Genomic DNA, 20000 nt, shown 5'->3' with positions numbered 1-20000 from the left:
TATCATTTTGCTTTTCAATTTGTTATCTTGACAACATGGATGGCAGTTTCGTAAGAGGCTTTCCGTACCCGAAGAGTTTTCATAACTTTCGTGAAACTGGCCCCAGCTTCCTCCTTCTTACAAGTTTCTAATTTCTTCTGTTTCTTTTCAAGTACGTTGAATAATTTTATTTATTTATTTATTTATTCTTTGTTCTATTCACAGGTAGCAAGTCCCATCTGGATTTCTTCCAGACTTTAAAACAGCGATATCCGGAATCATACCCGCTTCTCTACACTGACCTTATAATAGATATTCTTTTTATGGTCGACATTCTAATGAATTTCCGCACCACGTACGTTAAGGAGGGCGAGATACTTATCACAAGTCCATGGAAGATCGCCGTCCATTATTTGAAGACTTATTTTTTAGTCGATTTGGTAGCCGCTATTCCATGGGATCTTCTGGCAACTTTTAATTCAGGAAAAGAAGAGGTTGGTTAGAATTTTCTTCTACTTGAGATAGAGATTACCAGACACCCTGACGAAGAAGTTACTAAAAAATCTTTCAATACATTATCGGCCAAATGTACTTGCTGTTAGTTGAAAATCAAACCGTTCGTTTTAGCCCATGAAATGAACGATTAAAAAAAAAATGAACGATAAATTTCACTCTATTTCATTGTAAAAGATGTTCCTTGTTCCTCACATGGGGTTTATCAATTTCCTGACTTGAAGTGTATTACATCAAAAACCCTCTCCTGCTACAATAATTCTCTAGACATACCCTTGTCCTGTTTTTTGACTTGTCCTTACGCCGTCTTGCATGGGTTCCCATGCCGCCCAGGCAATGCCAAGGGATAGGGACTCTAGAAAGAAGGCCAAATCTACCCCTGACATAAGAGGTTGCTTTGTAATCTAAATTTTGTCTAAAGCTCGGTATTTGATGTGAAAGACAGCAAACCAAGCAATGTAAAGTTGGGCTGTAGGTTCAAGGCTGGATTCACGTAGTAAACTAAATTTCCCTCGCTATTTTGGATCTTTAAAACTTTTACATCTCTATAAAGGAAGAACAGAAGTTTGCTGTTTGGGTTTTGTTAAACGAGTAGGAACCTTAAGAAAAGCCCAATATTGAATTGACCCATTCTTACATCAGAGGATTCGATTATGTTTAACGCCTGCACAACTTCTAGTGACTTTCAATAACCCTTTTAATATGCGAAAAAGTTGCAGTTCCCTTCTTCTGAAAGCATAGTCTAGAAGGTGGGACAGTGAGTGCCTTACGTGCCTGTTTATCTCTTTGCCACACGTTAAGCTTCTCGTTTCTCTCTTTGTTCTTCTTTTCCAGAACACAATGCTATTTAGCCTACTCAAAACAGCTCGGCTACTTCGTTTGTTCCGAGCTGCCAGGAAACTGGATAGAAACTACGAGTACATGACCTCCTTGCTGTTTTTAATGATCATGTTTTTTATGCTGGTCGCTCATTGGTTAGCTTGCATCTGGTACGCTATTGGCGTAAAGGAATCAAGAAACCATGATATCAAAGGGGTATCATGGCTAGGTATGATGACAGAGAATTTATCACGCGGTGTAATGCCCGAGAAACACCTTAGTCTCCGCACGCGTTATTTGGCGTCTCTTTATTACGTCATGACTTTGTGTACAACCGTGGGATTTGGTAATATATCGGCGAATACGGACGGCGAGATGATTTTCTCCATCGTTTGCATGCTGATGGGAGGTAAGCCAGTTTCATCTACTCCTTGAATTTTACCTTTGCGTTTTGATATTGCCGGAAAGAAAAAATCCTGTGACGCCGGCCGCTTGAATGAAAAATTTTGAAGGGCTTAGGTATCAGACGTTCGCACATCATTTTGTCAGTCAAAAGGGTTGGGCATGGAAAGAGAAAAATCAGCTTTTGAATTTTGAATCTTTTTGCGATGTTCCATGAATAGACTAAGTAGTCTTGTTGTTGTTAATGATGAGGTTTTTGTTGTTTTCCTTGTTGTTATTAATATTAAATTTCCACGACAGACCGGCGCCGTCGCCATTTCATCTTGACCAAAGCAAATAATATCAAGTCGGCAATTAGGCTGCAAAGAAAAAAGGTCTAAAGCCATTATCAATTCATTTGATATCCAATTTCCTTGGATAGCTTGATGAGTTTGGTTACTGGCTGTTTTGATAGCGTTGATGCGTGAATTGTTGTGCTTTATTGAAAATGTACGCCGTGTGGCATCTTTATTTAATTTTCGTTAAACCAGATGAAGTTTTTTGACCAGTTTTTCTTGCTCTGCAGCCGTGATGCATGCAGCCATATTTGGCAACGTGACAGCCATAATTCACGGCCAATACTCAAGTAATTTCCGATATCGGAAGGAGTCCCTTCAGATCAACGAGTTTGTACGGTACTTCAAGATTAAAAATCCGCTGGCGCGCAGGCTCAGGGATTATTCGCGACATACTTGGTCTCAAACTAAGGGAACAGATATGGCTAAGGTTGGTGTCGTGTGATTGATTAACGTGACTGTTGCGTTTCGTAGAAAATGCTAACTTGAATTCTTCTAAGTGTAATTATTCAACTCTAAACTTAACGTTGCAGGAAAGCAAATAACGTTTTGATTTTGTTCTCTCGGGGAGGAAGCGGTGGTCGAGAGGTTGTAGAGCAAGCGTTTTCTTTTTCTCTTCCTAACCTTTAATGATTTGTCTGTACGACAGAAATACGAAGGTCGTTAGTGTTCTTGAACTGAACAATTGCCAATTCTCCTTAAAACTTAGCAATTCCTATGTTGTTGTGTCGTTGATTCTATACAGTACACAACGAAAGCATTTTCGCTTCATGTGTGTGACCATACCAAAAATCAGGTTGTACATGTGCTTGACTTTTGATGATACAATTCCTTTAGAGTACTTTATATTGTTTTAGGTCCTCCAAAAGTTCCCTGATGGTCTTCAGTACGAAATACACCTGCATATGCACCTCACTGTTCTATCCGACTCGTTTCTCTTCCAAGATTTCGAGGAAAGTTGCCTAAGAGCGCTTGCAAAGAAAATGCATCGGCACCATCATCTGCCCGGGCACCAGATTCTTCACGATGGAGACGATATTGACTCAGTGCACCTCGTGAGGCGAGGGAAGATTGATATCTTGTCGAACTCTGAACAGCGTGGAAAAATACGTACGTTAAACTTTGTTTCATTTTATTACTGATCAAAATGCTGCAAGGTCAAATAAAAACGTGTTTCTCCAAAAGATAATAGAAATTATCTCCTTTTGCATTGGATCTCTGTTCAAAAATGAGGCCAGTGTCGTCTTTCTGTCACTGCCACTGCCTTTCTCTGATAAGAAGAATAAGTTGTGGTTACTTTCACTCAATATCTGTGCGTTAATATTAAGTGAGACAGCAAGCTTTTGTGCCCGGTGAAAAATGGAAATAATGAACACTGACCTACTCCGATACCTCTCAAAATGAGTCTACCCTACGAGCATCCGATTACTCATATATGTGGATTCTCTACCACTGAACCATCGGAGACCCTTGACAACTTAGGCCATTGAACTAGACCACAATGTCGATTTCTCTTATTTGACCTTGGCATCAGTGAGCAGTATTATCTAATTTAGAAAACAGGTGCGCCGCGGCAACAAATGGCCAATCAGAATTGGCCTCATGACCACAACTCCTCTTACTGGTCCGCAACCAAATAGCCGCACCATGGAATTGTTTGTGCTAAATGCAAAATGTCATTAGCCGTTGTAACAATCATAATACCGTTAGCTGATGGGTCGCACTTCGTCGCAGATCGGCACTTCTGGATTACGGACTTCTGTCAGACTGGGCTCATTTGACGAATACAGTAAACAACCACATATAAGAGCAGATTTTTTTTTCCAATTTAGGCTACATAGGTTCTTTTTAGAATGGTATTTACAGTAGTTTTAGGCTATCTACGTTCTTACATTGGTTCTTATTTCCACAAATGATATCTACTCTATGATACATATGGTATGACTGATTTCCCGTGATGAACATGCTGATACCTTTATATTTCAATCATAACCATGAAAAAAAAAGTTCTAACCAAGATCTGGGCAGTTGAAAATTTGTTCCAGACGATGGACGATGGAAATAGACAGGTCATTTTCTAAAATAAGAACCTGTTTTATTTTTTAAGCTAAACTGGTTCTCATGTAAGGGAGGTCTAAAATGAAATTTTATTAAAAAATTATTATAAAAAACGTTCACTGGCTATATACAGTTAAAAACTTTCGAGCTTTCGGCTGTCAGGCTACAGCCTTCAATGGAAATGAATGGAAAAAATGATGACAACTACAATATATACAAAAATAGGTGAGAAAAAGAATATAAAAACGGGAAAAAATATTTGTCAAAAAAACTAATTGTTCTTTTTTAAAAGATGATTTTGCATCATGACAAACGACACAAGACCAGTACAGCTGAGACTTTGTTACATCGCGCAACTAATCTCCCGAGCACAAAACAAGGAAAAGAGAAAGAACTTATTCATGTCATCGACGCTCTACGATCTAACAATTACCCCCAAAATGTTATCTCCAACATTCTAAAGAAGAAATCTTCTACTCAGCGAACAAATCCCATCCCAACACCTGAGGAACTTGTTTGCATGTTTTTTAAATGGGTTGCACCCTCCGAATTCTCCAATTATGCAGTCCTCCCCTATATTAATGGAATTTCTCAGCCTCTAACTAGACTCCTTAGAAAACATGATATTCGAGTTGTCAGCAAGCCATTCAAGACTTTATACAACAGGAGTTTCCCTCTCCTAAGTCCCGCCCTCCGATCGATCTTCAACCTAACGTGGTTTACAAAATATCTTGTGCCGACTGCCCATGGAGTTATGTTGGCGAGACTGGCAGATTCTTTGAAACCAGAAAAAAAGAACATATGAGGAATGTGAAGTCTTACGCAAGAGGCTCCAACATCGCTAAACACGCTTGGTCTTCAAATCACTCTATTGACTTTAAAAATTCCCAAGTGATTGACAAGTGTTCTTCTCGTACCCGCAAGACACTGGAATCTTGGCACACCGCTTCGATGGATCATTCAGATAACAATTCTAGGCCGCTCCCTAATCAATACTCCATTCTTTTAAAAAAGAACAATTAGTTTTTTTGACAAATATTTTTTCCCGTTTTTATATTCTTTTTCTCACCTATTTTTGTATATATTGTAGTTGTCATCATTTTTTTCCATTCATTTCCATTGAAGGCTGTAGCCTGACAGCCGAAAGCTCGAAAGTTTTTAACTGTATATAGCCAGTGAACGATATGTTTTACCCTGGCTACGGTTCTTCTATTTTTAAATGAAATTTTAGCCTGACAGGTTTTTAAATTCTAGGTACTTATGTGTAGGTGTTTACTGTATCGCGTTTGTGATTGGTCAATGACCAATGCATAAATTATATATAGAGTGCAAAACGGAAGTTGCTGTGGAAACACAGCGGTGGAATAACTTTATTGAGTACATAATCAATAAAAATTGTATGAACTTGCGAGTGCATTTCGTGATTCATGTTCTCTCGTGAAGTTTTCAAAGTTCTCAAATTGCACTCAATTTTGAGAAATTTAAAATATCACTGGTGCCCATAAATCACGAAATGCACTCGCAAGATCATAAATTTCCTAGACGTAAATATAAGAATGCGTGAAAAGGCAGTCTAAGGCGTTTTAGATCACAATTATGTGTTTCTTATATACATTCTTTATCTTGATATCCTCTGTAGCTCCCAGTAAGCAGCTTGATAGAGCACTGCACCGATTTCGCAGAAGACGAAGGTTCAAATCCCATTCAATCTTGAATTTTTCAGGCTTTCCCATTCGTTACTGCTCAAGTAACGAAGTGGAAACTGCAAGGATTAAAAAAAAAGTTCAAATAGTTCTCTCCGCACTTCATTAGTATGTCTTTCATATATATTGTCTTCAGGAGCAGTCGTGGCTCAGATGGGTAGTGCGCGACTTTTGGAGCGAGAGGTCCCCGGCTGGATCCTCGGTGACTTCAATGTCTGTTTCGACTTTCCTCTGATCCGAGTAGCTATAGCTTTAAATACCCGTAAAACGGAGCACTGACAGAGGGGGGGGGGGGGGGGGGGGGGGAAAGGGCGCACCGTCGGCTTCCATTGATACCAGCCTCGTAGCTGAAGGAATTACCGACGTTAAATAAAGTGACTTTACCTTTTACCTTGTTTTTACCATGTTAACATCCTCAACAGGACTATTACGAACTCGCAAAAAGACCACCTCCTAGTTGGCACTGATAGGTCATGATGGCATATCTTCAATGATGTTAAGTGAAACGGGCTTAAAACTTACCACTTCACTTTATCAACGAGTAATCATGCAGTCAAAAAATGCATAAGCAACTCTGTATGCTGTGCAAACTGATCACCGAGCAATCAGATACTCGAGAGGTTAATTACCAAACTGTTTAACTTTTTCAACATCATTTTTTTGTCTAAAGGCGAAGGAGATGCATATGGCGCTAGTTTAAGGCAGATTAACTGTCGTCCAAGATCCAAAGTCTCCTTGAAAGCCTCCACGTGCGTGGACTGTCACGTCATTACGCTTAAAGATCTTGAAGATGTAATGGTGTCATATCGTGAGCGACAAAGGCAGCTACTGGGTATGATGGACGCTGCTAATCGAAAAGATGTATATGAAAAGGTAACACGTTAACTACATTTGTTAGTTTTCTCCTCCTCAGTCTGTGACTTAAGCTTGTACTTGTCTGTTTGTACTCTCTATACCTCCGTGCCTAGAACCTACCCTGATTCAACGGGCAGTTGTATTTTCACTTGCTACCTTATTATTCTTTTCGGTGCACTTTAGTTTCACCTCTCCCATTTCCGTCTTCCTATTAATAGGCGAGGGTAAAAATTTGCGTATTAGGGTTAAATGACAAGAAAATCTGAGAAAGAATTATATTTTGACTAACTCGGTGAACTGTTGTCCAAACCCTGTGGAAGTCTAAGCTTAATCTTTTTCTCTTACCGACTCCACTTCATTCTACCCATTGTGACTCGACCCACAATCATCACGACGAATTACTTTTAAACCTTTCCAAAAAGCCTGAAGAAGGGTTTTTCTTCACGTTAGGCAAAATTAATTTTTCATTGCTGTTTGTTGTTTCAGGGCCTTTCAAACAGAAACTTTTATGATTCAAATAAAAATGGCGAGAAAAGAATGCCATGTTTCACACAAAAGAAAAAGCGATCAATTGTTGAACAGGAGTATGAATTGAGTGACTTGAAACCAATGCTAGGTATTCCTACTTGCAAACTGTTCGAAACAGAATCCATTTACGCTGATTCGAAAGTTGGAAATGGAGACGTTAAGAAATACAGCAGTTCCTCAATGGACAATACGTTGAACGAAGTGGCGGGACGTTTTATCAACGTAACTCTGAGTGACATCTCTGTAGATGACAACGAAACTGCTATTAAGCCCTTTGGGGATGATATATCGGGGGATGACGTTTGTGAAGGTGATTTTTCAGAAGAAGCCCCACATCATAAACTAAGTATTCGTAAACACTCATGCTTTGAGTGTAAAACAAACACGCAACGCTGTAAGTGCGCGGATCTAGAGGTACGAATTGAAGAAATGTCAGGGAACTTGAAGACACTACAAACCCAAATGAGCAATCTCATATCTCTCTTAGAAAGAAATCCGAGAAAAGAATTGAACGATACTCAAAGAGACTTTCGTAACGTGGGGAACCCAAATTGTACCATGACGTCTGTATGAATTGACGGCTCAAGACAAAATTGCAAGACCTGCAAAATATTCCTGGTCACGTCTAGGTATGGAACGAGTCTCTCTTCCATTCTTCGTTCGCGAAACACAATCCTTGGTGACCAGTTCAGGGAGTTCGCAAGAGATCTTCGTCGATGTTAGCAGCGTAGATTCTGACAAAGATATTAGTCCCGAGTTTACGTTAAACTTGCGTAAATATTCGTCCGGCTCCGTGAGTGTTGAGTTTACTACTCACAGTTCAGCTGAAACTGAAGAGAGATCTATGAAGATATGTAATATCGTATTACATTGACCTACTATCTTAACATCTAAGGATCAATTGAGCAACCTTTCTTTTGGGTTTTCACAAATGAATGTGATTATTATGCAAATCATGAATTCATGTGAAGACCAAATTGCACTTATATGAAGCGCAATTTTGTCTTTGGAAAAACGCAAGAGTAATTCTCGCACGCTTTCAGTGTACAAGTTGTCATTTCTTTGGCTGTAGCCTTTTATCTGCGCAGAGATTCAAAGCTTTATTAATATTATCTTTAGCTTCACATGCACTTTGAAGGGAAGAACGGCCTTAAAGGGGTTAGGTCACGCTATTTGAGGTAATTTTGTTAATTATGAGCTCTAAACGTCAAATTGGCAGAGCAAGAATGATTTTCCAGCTGTGTAAATGACATTTTAATATAGACTGATATAAATTTGAAAAAAGGTGGGCCGACGTTTTTCAAATTTACCCAAATTCAATCCATTTCAATCCTCTCCAGGTTTTGTCCATCCATGTCCCTTCTTGGCTTCCCTGTGTTTTGTTAGAGTTCTTCCATAGTTTTGAACAGTTATTTTGATATTTTAGTCAATTCTGTGACCATTCGATCAGTGCTGAAATTGCCTAAAATTGCGTGGCCTAGCCCCTTTAAAAGAAACTCCCTTTGTTTGTTAATTTTCTACCTTGATGAATCCTGACCAGTGCAGTGGTTTCGAATTAACTCTGTGCCAAGAGTGAATTAGATAAGAGTGTCGATCTATCACTTTGTGCTCTTGCCCCGGCACAATCACAAATGGATTTATTTTTAGATACGCTTTGCGCGCGAAACAAACAAGGGGCCGTCAATTTTAACCAATCAGAAGAAGCCATGTCACGCGTGACTGCTTCTGCCATGTTTTTTCGGGGACATAACCCTTTTGCAGATAGGGCGGCCATTTTGATTTCTATTGTTTCCAAAGACATTATGGGATGCTCAGGGGGGCAAATTAATATGTCTTCGTCCCCTGGATATCCCGTATTATTAAATTCTCAACCTCGGATAATGCATTTTGCGTGCTCTGATTGGTTCACTCAATCTAGGTTATCACCTCATATACCTTAGTTTGACCTTATATGGTAAATGATTGCGTTAAGCGTTGCTAAACTAAAGCGGAATTTCTCTTTGAATCGAATAAAGCCAAAAAAGAAAGACAAAATTATGGGGAAAGTTTGGATCAATTCCGACGTTTAGAAGTACGCGAAAAGGCAAGAAATGTTTTTGTGATGAGCCTGCGTCTGTCTGACCACAAGGTCTTACACAACATCGCATCTTTATCAAGTTTTCTCGATTTCGCTCGGATTTTCTCGCTTTTTTCGCTCGTATTTCGTACTTTCAAAATTTTTGGAGTTTAAGGAATTTAATAAAACAATTATTCCACTCGCGCTTGTTGGATATGAGATGATTATAGCCAACTCATATCCAACGCACGCTCACAGAATAATTGTTAAATAGCTTTTTGAAACAATAGCAAAAAGTCTATTGATTTTCGCGGGAACGGGTATTCGAAAAATAGACTCATTTGTGGCTGTGCTGGACAGCCCACCCATGCCATAACAACACTCTTATCCAATTCAGTCTTGCTTCGTGCTTTGTATATGATTTAGCCATAGAATTTGCGGTCCCCGGCACATCGTTGAAGTAAATTTCCATTCAATCGCAGTTTTAATGTGATAAAAAAACTTGTGTGAATATTTCCAGAAATGACCCTAATTAGATGCATGCAGATTTCAATAAGCGTCCCAAGTGTCCTCTGGTGGTTCTCCCCAATTTGAACATCACCCGTATGTCCGAGACAATTAACGTCACAGTGTCCTACAAATACTGCTCCTCAATTAAGATACACATCTGCATTTACCCTAAACTAAAAATTACGCTCATCTTTACCCTGTACCCTTATTGGCGGAAATTGGCAGCAAAGGTTTAGAATTGGGGCGTGCATCTAATTACATTCCTGTGCCATCTTGACTGAGGTCAACACCGCACATGATTTATGGGATTTTCTCGGTTTCAAACGGGCAAACCTAACGTGAACTCGGGCAATTTTCCACAGATTTCTTTGTTTTATAAACCCAGCGGCAAGTATGAGCAAATAGAAAGCTAAATCCCTAATTCGCGGCAGCTTGCATAAAGGTCTTTGTAACCGTTCGTTTCCTTTAAAAGCAGCCTAAATCTATTCATTACACTTCAATAATTTCGGTTATCCTTGTTTTGACCTCGCAACAAGATTGGGCAGAAATCGTAAAATTGTATTTTGTTCTGGGAATTATCCGGAAGATATCTGTACTGGGGTGGCGTACATTCAAATGTCTGTAACAGGAAGATACGTTTTCTGCCTGCGACAGAATGGAGCAACCTTATAGACCTTATTCATAAATGGCGGTCAATTTATAATTCTTTTGTCGAAGTGCAAATTAGCCTACCAAGCCTTGATACCATACAGTGAATTGAAAAGAATTCTTGCTCTAAAATGAGGCTTGGTAGGCTAATTTGCACGTGGTCTATGTAATATCATATCTTCCTAGATGACGGATTGGAAGATTCCTGCTCTGCGAAAATTCCATCTCATACCATTCTCGTACAATGCACGCTGTAGATCTCGAGTACATCTCAAGATTACATGCCCGAGCACAAGTGATCAGTGGATTGGGTTCGACTAAAAATAAGCTTAAGGCAGCCGGATCGAATTACATCAAATGTTGGTTTTTGCCGGACAACTGCGCCAACTCAGTTTTCCTGCATGTAAGCTAAACGATTTGCTCTATGATCTTGTTAAGTACTAGCTTCTTTCTCCGTGTAAAGGACAATCAATCCACTGTAACATTAATTAGCTTGTGTAAGGTTTCAGTCTCCTTAAGTTGCTCTTTAGTTTCATATTTTGTATGAGATTTCAATCTGGTAAAGACCTAAAAGTTTAATGTGGAGAGAGATCCTTTCCGTACATTGTCTTAATTATTGGACGATGTTTTTGTTATTGAACACATGATCAATACTACGTAAGAATTCCAAACACACAACGCACATAAAATCAATTAAGATTCTGTATTTTCTATGCACAGGACGGGACGGGACATTTTTTATTAAGTTTCTTTGATATAATACCCACAACAGTCGTGTTGCGAATTCTACCAATGCATATTTGATAGTTTTTAGACCAATCTTTAGACGCTTTTTGAAAGAAACAACATGTAAATACGCCTTTTTGTACCATTTATGCAACAGATTTTTTTTCGGAAAATCTAAGGACCAAGAGTTATTTATTGTCACTTAAAAGAGTTTTATTGAATACTCTGGCCTTTAACAAAGATTGTTTTGAACTTATTTTTTGTTCACTGTGATTATAGTTTAAAGAAATTTCTCGTAAACCGTTTTGTTTCAGGTTAAGTTGTTCGTGGATTTTTCAACTGATTTGGTCTTTGTGTACTGTCGTGATATTATCGCTTCCTATAACGACTTTTTGACGCTCACTAATGAATATCAAAGACAAGGACGGCCCTTAGAACAGACAGGGAGCAAGCAGTGCACAAGATCACATGCTGCGATTGCCAGGCCACTTACGTTGCATTGTAAAACACAAACGGGCGGCAAAGAATGGTGATCTCAATCATAATATTGCTGAATACCATTCAAAAACAAAATGCATTATCGACTGGGACTCTGCTAAGTACTCAGTTCACCTTTTGTACGAACTATTACCAGCGACTTACACTTGAACTACATTAAACCGTTGCCAACCTCTGCTGCGCCTTACAAACGATTACAGAACAGAAACCTTCTACGACCTTCAATTAAAAACTAGATCGTAATGCACCAATCGCCACTCGCCATCCTCACAAACAATCACATTACGATCAAACTCCATCGAGGTATGAAACTCCTCTATTCAAACCATTATCTATTTTGAAATTTCTCGATTTTAATTGGACAAGAAGAAAAACGACACCCCACTTTCGTCCTCAGTATCTCAGTATCTGTTTGGTGCGTACCCGATTCAAAGAAGAACTCTGGGTAAACCCTGAAGAACGATGAAAGGGTACCTTGTTCGTTCGTTTTGCTCGCGCGAAAGGAAAAACAAGTCATTATCGATATTTTCTTTTCATCTCACTTGTTTTGATATACCCGAAATATTTGTCCTTGAATTAAAGTGCCTTGAAGTAAAAAAAATCCTTTGCTTAATTTAAAGACCTTTTAAATTGATACAGAATGTGTTTTTTCTATTTTGCAATACCCTCTCTCGTTCCAGAGATATTCACGTTTTATTAGAAACAGAACGCAAACTGCGGGGACAAACAAGGCTAAACCAGGGCATAACTGAAATAAATTTTTAGTGTCTTAACGTTTCGTATGTATCCGCATACATCTTCAGAAGTAACCATTTGCTACATTTTTGAAATATATAACAGCAATTTGAGTATCATATGAGGTAATATCGATAGTAAAAAAAGGAGGTAATACAATACTTAACAAGGATATACAAGAAACAATGAAAACAAAAGAGTATACACCCTGTAAATGCATATACCGTATTTACGCGGCTCCGGTCCGGTGCGGCGCTTATTCGAGTATTTCCATAAGGTGATAAAAATACACTGTAATCGCTGCAATGCGGCTCTAAGCCAGCAATGGGAATTTATTTTCATTAATAGTGATGTTTTTTTCAGTTCAAAGTAACTATATCTCGATGCTCTTTGATTCAGTTCTCTCTTCAAAATCTTCGCGTTCTTCAGTTCTTGAAAACCTGCAGAAAAATAAGTAGTGACGAGGTTGTTATGAAAGCCAAGCCTTAGGTGAGCTTCAAGTTGGTAAGCCATGAGAAAATACTCAGGAAGTAAATTAAATTGTACAATCAAAATGTTTTGTCTTTGAAATAAGCGCCCGCCCTCCAATAAGTGCCGCACCGGGCCACGAAAAATTAAATAAGCGCCGCGGCGCTTATTCGAGTAAATACGGTAACTAATTAGGCCTGTTCCAAACGTTGTGTTACTGCCGTGCCGAACTCAAATGCAAAACTTCTATTTAAGTACGTCAGTAGCACGCCGTTTGAAACCATTATGCGCGGCACGGCTGACTTAGGTTCGGCACGACTATACTTAACACGGCAGGACTTGCCGTGCCGCACGGCAGTAGCAAGACTTGGTTTCAAACGGCGTGCTATTGTTGCGCCGAACTCAATTCAATTGGTTTGTTTTGTCTTTTGAATTTGGCGCGACTGTATTAGGGTAGATACTTAGCACTTCACGTTACACTCTAATCAGTTAAGTCTTGCTTGAAACGGATTGGTAAACACCTCCAACTCCAACTCACAACGAAGATGTTGCCGGTACAATCCGTTCTCTAGTTGAATTCGTTTTTAACTACAGTAGGTTAAATTGGTGATCCTCATTTTACCCAGGTTAAATACGCACTCAGGTGAATTGAAGAAACTTTTACTGGGGCCTAAAATAAGCCTATAGAAAAGTTAGGGTCACTCACGTTAGAATTAGGTTTGGTTATTGTGGTGTATTGCGCACCTATGTTACCCAGAGAGCAATGCGTTACGAGTGTGATTGTGTGTACGTAAATAAAAAGTCACGAGCTGTGTTTGACAAGGTGTTTCATCTAGTCAATCTCTGTTTGATCGGGACTCAATCGCTACAATTGGCGACGAAGATTTACGTAAAACTCAATATTTCAAGTTGGTGTAGGAATCATGGTAAATAATCTGGATATTGGAGGAATTAAGAATTCCTCCCTTCGATTGCAAAGGTGATCTGACGAGCATCGGTCCCCGTTGGAAGTCATGGAAAACCACGTTTCACTTTTATGTGGACGGAAAGGGAGTAAAGTATGCAAAACAGAAAAAAACCATTTTACTACATTCTGCAGGAATGGATGTTCAGGAAATCGTTGCTACGTTAACTGACCCAAGTGCAACGTGTGCCACGGTTGCCAGCTCATCAGTCAACGTACACCCCCTGTGCCATTGAAGCGTACTATGGTACTATGGTAAATCAGGGTCGGCCAGGGGGGGGCTTAGTGGTATACTAGTATACCCGAAAAAAATTCGCCAAAATACCCAAAAATACCAAAAATTCATCCAAATATACCCAAAATTAATGGAAGCATTGTATACTGTATACCTGAAATTTTAAAGAAAGTGATATACCGAATATCCGTGTTTAAGCTGCAATTTACCGTATACCCGATTTAAAAAGCCCCTGTATACCGTATACCCAAAAACCCTGGCCGACCCTGATAAATGGCGGCCAAGAAATTATTCTTTTGTCTTTGAGCTATAATCATCCTCACTCGCCTCACTTTGGAGCGAAAATTCCTTTGAATTTTGTCCGTGCTAACCAGGCTAGTCAGGGATGATTAGCATAAAAACAAAAGACTAATTTCTTGACCGCCATTTATAAATACGCTCTATACGCGACGCGTATCCACGACTGAAAACTAACTCTGAAAACTGTAGACTGCAATGAGCGGGAAACACGTTCTTTAGAATAAAAAAGCCAGCCTTAAATTGCGGGCAATTAAAAGGCTAATTAAAACCTTAATAGCTTTCTCCAGGGTCATCATTTTAATTTTCTTCGGTTCAACGTTGGGAACAACATTTTGTAAAAGACAAAATTGCCGTTGGGAAGAAATGAAACTTTCAGAGTGACAGCCAAACGGCGGTCAAGGAAGGTTGAAAGAAAACGAAAATAGACACAATTAAGCCAAAAAACTCCCAAATCACCCAGTTTACCAATTAACACTAAACTTTTTGTAAAAACATACGGCCACACGTTTTATTGCAAAACTTCCGTTTGATATCAAGAAAAGAAACCAACCCACCTATTTAAGTCAGTTAACTGAAGAAAAAAAGTCAACACAACAAATTTAAACATCTGTCAGGTCTTAATACGAAAGCCAAAACAAAGAATTGAGTCCATAGTCTACAACGGACATATTTATTTTTTGCATGTCGACGACTAACTCGACAATTTCATTTCTAGCATCTTGTGCAAGTCTTTGTCTGGTGACCATTTTTTTCATGAACGGATGGATCCAGACAACTGTTGTCATAGTTGCTTACCTGTAGATGGACCATTGCATGTTAAAATGAGAAAATCATGTTGCGCTTTGGCTCTAATGGAAATTTCAAGCAAATGACACTATAAATGCCATTCGGAAACGCACATACTGCACATTGTCGGTAAATTCAGTCCTTACTTTAAGGGACGAGAAATTTCTTAAACAAGCAACACCTGGAGTGCAAATTGTCATTCTTCAATACAAATTTAACATTCTATCAAAATTTAAGACACTTTTTAGTTCTGGATAGGCAAGTAAGTAGTAGTGCCTACTATTGTTATTGCGCAATTGTTCTGCGCATCTCGAGATACTCGGGTTTCCCATCGGTGAAGCTTACTACTAATTTTAGAAAAACCTTGGATGTATGTCTCGAAAAAAAAATATAACACCGTTGTTATGAGATTCCGCAGTCAAGCGCTAAAACTGGTAACAGGTACGTTGGCACTTTTAACTTACTAACTTTTTGCATTCGGTAAATATAATTTATTTCATTGCCTTAGTATGTGCGCTTTGAAGAGACGACTTCAGTAAACCATCGCTAAGTTAACTGCCGCACCTGGCTGACTCTTCTCGTCAATTTTGCGTATGATTACCAATCTTGTTCTTTATCATAAATTAAGTAACAGATAAAACGGGCGAGCGGAAAATTTTCTTTTTTCGGACAACTAAATTAGCAACATTTCTGTTAGTATGTTTTCTAGTTATTAGCTTGCAATAGTTTCTCAGTACACGTCAGGATCTATAAGGAAATGTCAAATACGGCGTGCAAATAATCTATGTTCAGACCACCTAAACTATTAAAGAAAGACAAAAAAACAGATGCTAAAGGTCTCCTTCTTCAAATCCCAAACGGCGTTCCTCTTTAACCAGTAACCGCTACACTCTCAACAGAAACATGAAACGGAATTGCACCACACCAGATCTAGATTGGGGAGACCAACAGATCGCATTCACAAGCATCGCATCCGCCGTCATTATCGCAAGTGCCTGTGGGAGCTCCCTGGTTCTCAGAGCTTTTTGCAAATTTTCCAACCTGCGAACTGCGTCTAACGTGATTGTGATAAGCTTGTGCGTTGCTGATAGTTTGATACCTATCTCCTTTATTCTCCAAATTATCTCCACAGAGATAAAACATAGATCCAAGAACTGCAGTATTCATTCTCGCAAGTTTTGCAAAGCAAACGCGTTGTTCAGCTTATTTTTGACCACGGTCATCATTCTTCATCTGGCGTTGATCAGCGTGGATCGTTTCATCGCCGTCAGGTTCTCTTTGCGTTACCAAGTTATACTGACCAATCGCCGAACGCTGATCGCTTCCATTGCAATGTGGCTGTGGGCTGCCCTTGTAACTTTGGTCTTTCCGCAAGCAAACAACGACAAACGAGCCTTTCGAAAGCTTGTTCGCGCTTTTCATCCATGCCTAAAACGCAGCTTTACGTCATGGGGGAAAGAGGGAAAACCCACGCGGTTGCCGTCGGAGACGACTGAAGCGTATCCGATTTTCTTTTTGCTTACAATTTTGGGTATCCCGTTGGTGACCATTTTATGCTCGTACATCTACATCTTCAGAGGGTCCCGTAACCATCGAAAACGGATCCGAACACGGAACAACAACCCAAGAATATCCACTGTAAAACGAAAACTGAAAGGGGCTCGCATTCTGGCCATTATTGTCGCACTTTGTCTTCTGAGTTTCCTCCCACTGTTCTTATTTATCAGCCTCCGTATTGCTCGTTCGCTCCCAGATGGTCCTCAGAAAAAGGGGGATTACCGTAGCTATCGCAAGCTCATGAAGCAAATTAAGACGTACGCATACGTCTTGGCGTTGGGTTTGAAAGCCATTTGCAATCCTCTTGTCTATGGCTTGGGAAACCAGCAGCTCAGAAGCGCTATTCGAAGACTGCTTAAACGCACTTCAGTAATCAGCCCTGCATGACTGCCGGTGAAGTATCTCGCTTTAACATTTCAGGAGGACTAACAGATAAATGACTGTGAAGACATGAAATTCAATTTGTTTTATGCAGAACTAGCCGAAGGAACATGATTAAGCCATGAAAGCTATATCTTACAAACTGTCAAGTTTTAAGTATTACCGTCTTTTGGTATCTTCTAATTTCGACTGTTTCATTAGCCTTGTAGAGTGTAAATGGCTGAATCCACACAGTGACTAAGAACTTAGCGATTTTAGCGAACCGCTTGTGAGCGTGTTTTTTTCCTTAGCCGCTCACAAACACTTGTGTAGTATGCGTGTATTCTTCATTGGTATTGTTTTTGTAAATAAAGTAGTTTTTAATTTTTTTTCTTATGCTGTGAACATAGAAAAAACAACGATCAATCAATGTTCAAAACAGTAAACCCTAACCCTTTTGAAGGTGGCGAGATAAAAAACTGTAAACAGGTGAACATGATAGACTATGTACTTATTGACTGAGTGGGATGGCCGGACGGGAAAATATTTGGCCCTCGGTCATGGCGTACGGACCAAAACACGCGCACGCGCATTGGTCCCCACTAAATCTCCAGGGAACCTTACACGTAGCCTTACATTACAGTTTTCACAGCATGATCGAGAATTTTTCTGCCTGCTGCACTACTTCCCGCAGCATTAAGCTGGCCGCCTCGCAAGCCTCGCGTCGTCGCTCGGCTTGCTCGTTGGCAATTATGTACCTATCAATGTTAATAGGGAGGGGGAGGAAACCGGGCAAAAGCTGGGGATACCTGGATTCTGCGATCCAGATAAGCAGTCCTTTGTTTTTAAAATGGGAAAGGAAAGACTAGAATAGCAATCAATATGGACAGGGATGGAGAGCACTATCTTCGCGACGAGTTCTGTTTTTCTGCCGGAAAACGGAACTGAAAGGTGTCGCGGATTTGTAACTTTGACTGCGAGTGTATTTCATCCTTTGCTAAGAAGGCAAGTTCAACTTGCCATAATGGAAGCTACAGCAGAGGACACTGCCCATATAAAGTTGTTCTGGACTCTGTTTAACAAAGTCCTTCAAAAGTTCAAGGGAGTTCCACAAATTTCGACCGGTACTAGGGTGGTATTCAGAGCTAATATGGTCGCGATTTGCAATGTGTTTGGCAGTGAACTGAGCCATTCAATACATCAAGACATGCGAGTTCCATTTCAAAGACCACAGGAATCAGAGAGCTAGGGAGCTGGATGAAGACAGTCCCAAATGTTTTACATCTATGTGTGATGACTTGTTACAAAGCGACGCAATTGAGGGGTACAATGTGACGCAAGCAAAATTAGATAGTTTCATTGATGAATGTCATGGTAGGGAGTTCTAAAAGTCATGGATCTCCCGGGGGCACAACAGGCGCGGTTTTAATTTCGGTGCCTTTGCCCCCAAAATGTTCCCCAAATGAACCAGGCGGAAGTTGTGCATGCCAGCTGGACACACAGAGATTCCCCAAATATGTCATTACTTGATGTGTGCATGGCTGATGTGGGGGACACAGTTGTTTTTGAAGCGGAGTTAGAGGGAATAATAGATAGAATAAAGAATGGGACATGTAGATCAGGCACAAGGGGCCCATCCTATGCAGACCCCTAAAGATGACGCCATGATAGAGAGGTTCAGAAAGCCAAACGGGCTGGGAAGGAAATGTTTACAAGTGCTGATGGCCACCTCATTGACCTGAAGTCATCCGAAAGACTGGTACAACCATTACGAAAAAGAAATCCTCTGAAATGCAGTCACAACCATTCACCGAACAGTCTACATCGTCACATAAACCACATTGTACATTCCAAGCCTCTTTTGCATCTGGTTCTCAGTCTTCCGCGGTTCCACCTAGATTGTATAATACGCACCACAATGTGTTACCACTATCCTTTAACCAGATTCCGTACCCATCTGCATCACGGCATACTATGTCAGAAAATCCTTACCCACATAAACAGCAGCAGATGTCAGTGGTATTCGGCTCGCAATCTTCTCCGGGTTCCCGTACATTTGACAGTAGGTCACAGCATCAACAAACATGATCAAACACCTTTGTTAACTCTTTCGCTGTCGTTTCCACCACAGCAGAACCATGTCCTGAGGCAGCAAGTCGGTGGCATCCATGGATGTCTCCATATGGTTACGAGGTTATACTCTTGCCAAACATGGTTAAAAAATGTTACGGCTGTGGCAACAAATTTGTGGGCAAATACAGAAACTCGCGATTTAATTTGGTCATTAAACATATGGACAGGCAAATTGCCGGAAAAGATTCGTTGGGCCAATCTAGATATAGCGTTGACTTCAATAACTTACACTTTCTTTTTTTGAAGAAAGCGTTTGTATCCTAAATAAATAAGTTTTAGAATCGTATATTTTTGTTTTCAAATTTCGCGGGCGCTGCCATCTTGAATAAGTGTGACGTATTACGGTTGCCTTATTGTTATTAGAAAAAAGCTCTTTGTGTCAGAACAAACAGGGCAACGGTAACACGTCACAATTATTCAAGATGGCGGCACCCACGAAATTTGAAAGTAAAAATAAGTGATTTTGAAATTCAGTTTTCCTGATATAAACACCTTTTTTGAAACAAATTTCGAACAAATTTGTTTGGAGACATTATATCCTTCGGTCTAAACTTATTTTGTAGTGAGAGTGGAGATTTCCTTTAAAGCCCTACTGAATTTATTTAGATTAATGCATGCCGGGCTCCAAGGATCTAAGGGGAGTACATGATCACTGGCGGACTTTCAACCCACGCGGCTTCGGTTGATCTGTATTAATATAATGAGCCTCAAAAGTGTTTACCAAATCAGGTCAGAACGGCCCGAAGAGTATAACTTGTTTAACTGATGTTCCTTCACCATTGCCAGTCATCCTCTAAGCAAAATATTGCGCGGGGAATCTTGGGACCAAAGC

General features: G+C 39.9%; 2 protein-coding genes across 7 annotated transcripts in view; both read left to right on the top strand.

The window, feature by feature from the left end:
• The window catches only part of LOC138000698 (potassium voltage-gated channel unc-103-like), a 49786-nt gene extending 38767 nt beyond the window's left edge, over nucleotides 1–11019 (top strand). For all 6 annotated transcript variants that reach the window (XM_068847289.1, XM_068847290.1, XM_068847287.1 and 3 more), the window contains 6 exons: nucleotides 205–473; nucleotides 1327–1720; nucleotides 2279–2478; nucleotides 2906–3158; nucleotides 6480–6682; nucleotides 7151–11019. In XM_068847289.1, coding sequence (XP_068703390.1) covers nucleotides 205–473; nucleotides 1327–1720; nucleotides 2279–2478; nucleotides 2906–3158; nucleotides 6480–6682; nucleotides 7151–7765 — 1934 coding nt within the window. In that variant the 3' untranslated portion in view covers nucleotides 7766–11019. The remainder of the gene's footprint in view (nucleotides 1–204; nucleotides 474–1326; nucleotides 1721–2278; nucleotides 2479–2905; nucleotides 3159–6479; nucleotides 6683–7150) is intronic.
• Nucleotides 11020–16021: 5002 nt separating this feature from the next.
• Nucleotides 16022–17062, top strand: LOC138001254 (alpha-1B adrenergic receptor-like). The gene has a single exon (XM_068847900.1). It carries the CDS (start codon nucleotides 16022–16024, stop codon nucleotides 17060–17062), a length of 1041 nt encoding a protein of 346 aa, XP_068704001.1.
• The last annotated feature ends 2938 nt before the right edge of the window (nucleotides 17063–20000 follow it).

This window comes from Montipora foliosa, chromosome 4, assembly GCF_036669935.1.
Source record: "Montipora foliosa isolate CH-2021 chromosome 4, ASM3666993v2, whole genome shotgun sequence".
Classification (NCBI taxonomy): Eukaryota; Metazoa; Cnidaria; class Anthozoa; order Scleractinia; family Acroporidae; genus Montipora; species Montipora foliosa.
This window is presented reverse-complemented; position numbering and strand designations above follow the sequence as displayed.

Excerpts from the sequence above, each read along its gene's own strand:
- LOC138001254 (XM_068847900.1), top strand. The coding sequence starts at position 16,022 with ATGAAACGGAATTGCACCACACCAGATCTAGATTGGGGAGACCAACAG.